This window comes from Parasteatoda tepidariorum, chromosome 5 (genome assembly GCF_982258835.1).
Source record: "Parasteatoda tepidariorum strain Cologne lab strain chromosome 5, Ptep-v5.0, whole genome shotgun sequence".
Classification (NCBI taxonomy): Eukaryota; Metazoa; Arthropoda; class Arachnida; order Araneae; family Theridiidae; genus Parasteatoda; species Parasteatoda tepidariorum.
The window spans coordinates 95,667,271-95,673,912 of record NC_141759.1 but is presented as its reverse complement, the minus strand read 5'-3'; the positions used below and the strand labels follow the sequence as shown (position 1 = coordinate 95,673,912).

At 35.7% G+C, this 6,642-nt stretch overlaps 1 protein-coding gene across 1 annotated transcript; it reads left to right on the top strand.

The window, feature by feature from the left end:
• The first annotated feature begins 5,222 nt into the window (after window positions 1-5,222).
• LOC147809884 (uncharacterized) lies at window positions 5,223-5,621 on the top strand. The gene has a single exon (XM_087162920.1). The coding sequence runs from the start codon at window positions 5,223-5,225 to the stop codon at window positions 5,619-5,621; it is 399 nt and encodes a 132-aa protein (XP_087019046.1).
• The last annotated feature ends 1,021 nt before the right edge of the window (window positions 5,622-6,642 follow it).

Here is a 6,642-nt window from a genome sequence, read left to right as displayed (position 1 = left end):
TGAGGGTTGTTATTAGCAGGGTGGTCATAATGTAATGGCTCTTCGGTGTATATGAGGAATGTAGGACAGTAAAGAATCAGTAGGACGAATGGTAGAAACTTTGTGGTGTAAATGTCGATGTTATGAGATTGACACGTTAGTTCTTTCGGCTATAGTATATCAGGAGCTACGTGGCTCAGCATCAAGGAGCTAAGTGGCCTTAGTTCGAGTAGCTGAGTCTCCCAGCTTCAAGTACCTAAGTGGCTTCATAAAGGCGTTTACCACAGTACTCATCCTGGTATGGAGGGGCGGTGTTCAGTAGGCGGTGTTTTTGATGTAGCCAATGCACCCCTTTGAAGTTCATTGACTTCATTTGTTAAGTTGTGTCTTGTCATGGAATGTGATTTAATTAGTTCATTTAGTGATGCTGTCTAGTATGTGACATGTGGAAAACTAGAAATTTTTTTTGTAGTGCGCAGAACTGTGGTGCAGCCATCTATGAGTTTACGAGAAAGTTACATGTTTCACTATTTCGGAGTGACCAATTATGGAAAGCAGAATATTGGAAACTCCTCCTGTGTTGAAAAATAGAAATGAAATGCTGTGGTGGCCACGCAGGTATTATATATAAATATGCATAATTTTTAAGTGTAAAGTGGTACGAAAAGTAAAACGCTTATAAGTAATTTTTGGCCCCATAAATATGACAGAAATATATTTTTACGACTATGGCATATAAAATAACTTTGCTAAGCATTAAATTCCAGAGATGCCAACTGCTTCAGATACTCCAAAATAATTAATAAAACGGTAAATAACTATAAACTAAATTTTGCAAATATTCGACTATTTTTACTTGTTTTTTAAAAAGTTATTCACAACAAAGTTCTTAATAATATAAGCCTACGAATTATTTAGAAATAGTGGTGGATAAAAATCAACTAAATTGAATCTCAATTGATAAGCTACCACTTTAAAATATTTATTTACAGTTCGGAGCAAGTTGGCATCTCTGAAATTCTCATAATCATTTCAGGTAATTTTTAAATGGTGGTGAAATTTTATTTTTTTCTCGGTGTGCAATTTTATATCAGTTCTCATTTTACTACTATTAGGTACATTTATCTTTAAACGAAGCAATATTTTCCAATCATGAATTAATTATTTTATGACCCATTTTAAAAATAAAGAATAGCTAAAGTTGGCAACAATGTAAGTATATCTTAGTTCTACCTGAATCAAAAAGTTCACTTTTACCAGTTCGTAAATGTTAAACTTTAAACGTGTGCAATTTTTAATAAACGAAATAATGTAATAGATCATAACCATGAATCCAATAATCTTGTCTAGACTTGCATCCCATGAGAAAGATTTGTAACGCAGACAGTTTGTCGATAAATTCGAATAAAGGAGATGAAATATTGAGCAATTTCTTCCTATCATTTAGAGCACGCCCTGGGGTGTGAATATGAGACTGTTTCACTTGACCAATAAAATGCGTTTACCACCGAAATCCTAGACAGATTGAAACATAAAATTAACCAGAAAATTGTCATACTGGTTACTCATTATTTTTAAAAGCATCATTTGTGTTAAACAAAAATCACAAGTCTTCCGATTTAGTCTGAGAGAATTGTCAATACCATATGAAACACGTAACAGCTATACCTATGCTGTACAAAATTGACACAAAACATGAAACAAAATCAACAGAAAGATGAAATAAGTGAATAAAATCAGAATAGAAGCTCAAAGTGGACACATAATAGTTAAGGTTCTTTTAACATGAACCTTCTTCATTGTCAAAACACGAAACGACAGAAGAAAGTAAGGAGACAAGCGCGTTGTCTTAAGGAAAAAAGTGGTTTAACCAGAATTCTATTAGACAGGTTACTCATTATTTTAAAAAGTATCATTAGTGCTAAACAAAAAGCACAAGTCTTCTTATTTAGTCTAAGACAGTTGTGAAAGTCATATGAAATGCGTGACAGCTAAAACAATGCTGAACAAAATTGACACAAAACATGAAACAATATCAACTGCAAAATGAAATAAGTGAATAAAATGAGAATAGAGGTTCAAAGTGGGCACATTATAGTTAAGGTTATGAAACTTCTGCAGTGTCAAAACACAAAATGACAGAAGAAAAGTAAGGAGACAAGCACGTTGTCTTAAGCAAGAAAATGGTTTAAACGGTAAAAGGGAAAGAGGAATAATAAAATCAGAGAGATAGAAATAGGTGTAAGGTGATTAAGTGGAAACTCTAAAACTTTCAAACATTAAGAAAGATTTTTTACCTTTATTTGTGCTCTATTCACGTTGTTTTGCTTTATCCAAACGTGTCACAAAATATACCTTATTCTCATTTGGTAAATAAAATACGTTTCAATAGTAATGATAAATACTACCCTTGCACTGTTACATTGTAAGGCCATTTTCACCCTTTAAAAACTTTATCGATATTAACTGAGTAGGACTTCGCACAAGATGAGTGATTGAGTAGAGATCGACATTAGACATTAAAGGTCAATCGTAGGAAAACCATAGCATTTGAGCTAAATAAGCTTATTGAAGTGGCCTTAGTAGGCTGCAGTGCATTTGAAAAAGAAGAGTGATGTAAGAAAGCATCAGTGAGTTTCAAGAAAAATAGCTTGAAAGCTGGGTTGGTTTAAATATTCTGTTCTATTTGTCTTAATTTTATTTAACTTTTCCTGTGATAGTTTATATTCATTTGTGAGTTTTTCATATTGGATATTTCTGCTTTTTGTAGCACATTAGTTGTAGGGATAACAAATGATGCCCCTTCCCCAAAATAATTTATTAAGTGGTGAAACGTTTAAAAAAAAATGCAAAATTTCAGATAATTTTGATAACATTTAAAAGGCTGAAAACGAGATAATTGGAAGAAAGTTGTGCTTCATGCAAGCTATCGAGTTGTTTCTACGTAGTGACGGACAAGATAATTTTATATTAAATTTACTTAATTAGAATCAAGCATTAAAGCATATGTTTTGCCTCCCTAGAAGAATTTTTTTCTCACAGAGTTGGCATCGATGTAAATGGATTGCTTAAACAGCTCAACTAATTCTGTAGACTTTGCAGCCTTGTAATTTTGTACCCAGATAAGAAGACAAGGCAACTCTTGAATAAAGCACTAGGACAAGCTAGCCTTCGTGTAGGACTTTTTAATGGAACTAACCCGCATTTGTGCTACGCTGAGGAGAAAACTACGAAAATCTCTTACAGTTAAGACGACGAAAAAGTTTTATTCTAACCCACGATCCGTCTTCAAAACTCAGGATGTTTTGCGTCAGCACTCTAGTTGGTGCGAGCGGAAAGCAGAGTTGGTATCAACCAACCACAGCAGGGATTTGAACGTGGTTCACGTCCTTGGGAGGGCGAGCGCTCTATCTCCTGAGCAACCACGGCTCGGCTTGAAGCATTTAAAGTTATCTTGTAATAATCCAGGATAATATTTTTTATTGATGTATCGAAGAAGGAAAGAAGAAACAATACTTTAATAATGATACCGCGATGGCTAAGGGGATAGAGCGTTTGCCTTCCAATGAGGTGAACCGGGGCTCGATCCCGGTGATGGCTGGTCTATACGAATTCCGCATCCGGCTTGCACCGACCACAGTGACGTGAAATATCCTCAGTGGTAGGCGGATCATGGGTTAGAGTCCCCTGGCAGTCAGGCTAACCTTGGGAGGTTCTCGTGATCTTCCTCTCCCTGTAACGCAAATGCGGGTTAGCTCTATGAAAAAGTTCTCCACGATTTCTCTTAATACTCGATCCAGGAGTTCCCTTGTATTATGGATTGGGTTCAAAGTTACAAGGCTACGGAGTTGAACATTAGTAGTCGTAAACCCATAAAATTGGGTCGACTGTTCAACGACGGATATAAAATAAAATATAAAATAATGATGTATTAATAATTTAAAAATGATGTATTAATAATTAAAAAAATGAGGTATTAATAATTATGTAATAATGATGTATTAATAATTAAAAAGTGATGTTTTAATGTATGCATTAATAATAACTAATTCTATGTAATGATTACTTTATAACTACACTGTGTTCTTATATATTTATATTTAGTTGTAAGTTAGTTTTAAAAGTATAACTTTGTATTTTAGAATGAATAAAATAGAATAATCAGTATTCACATTAGACTTTAAGGAAAAGAAGAACATTTTTTACAAGTTCATTTCTATAAAAAGTAAAACTATTGTTTTACCAAGGTGTGATTAACTGATCACGACCTACGAAATATATAAAATCCTCTTTCAACAAATTGTTCTGTAATACAAAATGCAGAACAGTAAATGATTATAGTTTAAGATTTTTAATTTTAAAATTCCCACATCGATTTTCTTCAATTAAAATTAGTAAAGAGAAACGTTAGGTAGAAAAGTGCTGTTTCAATTCGCTTTCCAGTCACGTGGTTTCATTCTGAGGACAAAAATTAGCTTGATGAATCCCTTCTGTACTTACATTTCACCTTTAAGTTATAATTATAGATTTAATTGATAAAAAAATTTTTAATACATTTTCTCAACCTTTCGCCCATTGAGGCGAAAGGAAAAAGATATTAATTCAAAAATATAAGATTTCGTATGCTTCTATAGTAATTGATAATTTTTTGTCGCTAGCACTAAAGGTTTTAAGACATTTTATTGTATTTTTAAAATTAATTTAAAAAATATTACTCCCACTTTAAATTTGAAACTCTAATTTATAGATAAAAAACTTAGCCATTGATCTGCATATTAAATCCATCATTAATTAGACTAAAAAACATGCTAGGACAAAAGGGTTGACTGGCATGAGTATTTAATATAGGAGCAATTTTGAAAACGAGTTGATTCTGGTTCTTAGCTTAAATAGGAGATTACAGTGGAAGGTTTGCTTCATCATTACAGTTTTTTTATTATTATAGTGCCATTATTTATTAGAAACAGAGATCTTATTTACATATTTTTTTAAAATTATTGATTCATTGTGGTAGTTTAAAGAATTTTATTGAAATTTTAAACATCAAGATTTAAAACGCCAATGTTGCTATAACTAAAAAAATATTTCTCAACGACCATTGAAGTTGGCAGGAGTCTAAAAATGTATTAAGTGGTGTTTGTTAAAAAGCAAAAATCTATTAAAAAGAGATTACACTATGCAACTTATTTACTAGTATATTTTTTGATCAGGTAAAATGCAACGTCGTCGTGAGTTAACGCGGCATGCTGGTGGGTGCCCGACGCATGGGACATTCCATTTCGGAAGTGGTTCAGAAATTCGGCTTCCCAAGATCAACCGTGTCCAGAGTTTACCGAGAATGGGGGAATGAGGGTGTCACAGTTCACAACAGACACCATACCGGGCGTCCACGGGCCCTAAATGACCGAGACAGGCGAAACCTGAGACGAGTGGTAACTCGAGATAGGAGAGCAAATGTGCAACAAATCACGGCTGAATTCAACACTGGCCGTGATAGAGACGTGTCCCAGTGGACAATCCGTCGGAACATGCGTGTTCACGGGTATGCAAGCCGTCGCCCCACACGTGTACCACTGCTCACCCAGCGTCATCGGACAATTCGGTGTGCATTTGCCGCCAATAACCACGGATGGACACTGTAACAGTGGCGCAACATGATCTGGTCTGACGAATCACGTTATCAACTGTTCCATTCTGATGGGAGGCTCAGTGTGCGGCGCACACCGCACGAAGCGATGGATCCAGCATGCCAAGTGGGCACAGTCCAGGCCGGTGGCCTATCAGTCATGGTGCGGGGTGCATTTTCGTGGCATGGAATGGACCCCCTGGTCGTTCTGGATGCCACATTGACTGGGCAGCGGTATCTTCAGCTGCTTGGAGACCATCTCCACCCTTTTATCATGTTTCAACACCCCGATGACATTGCTGTGTATCCAGATGACAACGCAGCCCCACATCGCACCAATATCGTCCGTGCCTGGTTCGACGAGCATGCAGGTGAGATCCAACGACTGAATTGGCCACCTCGAAGCCCTGATATGAAACCCATTGAACATATCTGGGAAGCCCTCGGCGTCAGGCTCAGGGCATTGAATCCTCAACCCACGAACAGCCAACTACCTCCGGACGTGTTCCAGAGCCTTGCAGACTCACTTCCACGCCGTATCGCTGCACTCCGCTCCCATGAGTTTTGCTCAGTCAGAGTATATGCCTTTAATTTTGGAACAGTTTAGGAAGGGAGAATTAAGTTAAAACAGTTTATTCAGTCAATTTTTTTTACCACCTCTTAAATTTTTCCTGAGTGCATCTCTAGAAAATATGCACTTATGCTACAACCCTGCATTCTCATTCCTTGCACTCATAGCCATTCTCGGAACTTTTTTCATAACAGGGATGCCAACTTGCTCCGATTCGTTGATATAGCTTTTCCAGTAAGTAGAAAAAATTTATGTTGATTTTTTGGTTAGCAAATTTTATTTAAAGTTTTGTTGCCTACAAATACATTTAAATATTCATATTACATTTCACTTTATTTGAATTATTTCTCAGAGAGCCTTTTAAAATATTGATGAAATTAAACGCAGTTAAGTAATTTTTTGTCTTTTATTCGCTACCACTTTATAAAATCTTTTTCCGAAAACAAAGCAGTTGACATCCCTGTGT

What these genes read in the sequence shown, in the direction of transcription:
- LOC147809884 (XM_087162920.1), top strand. Translation starts at nt 5,223, where the DNA reads ATGCTGGTGGGTGCCCGACGCATGGGACATTCCATTTCGGAAGTGGTT.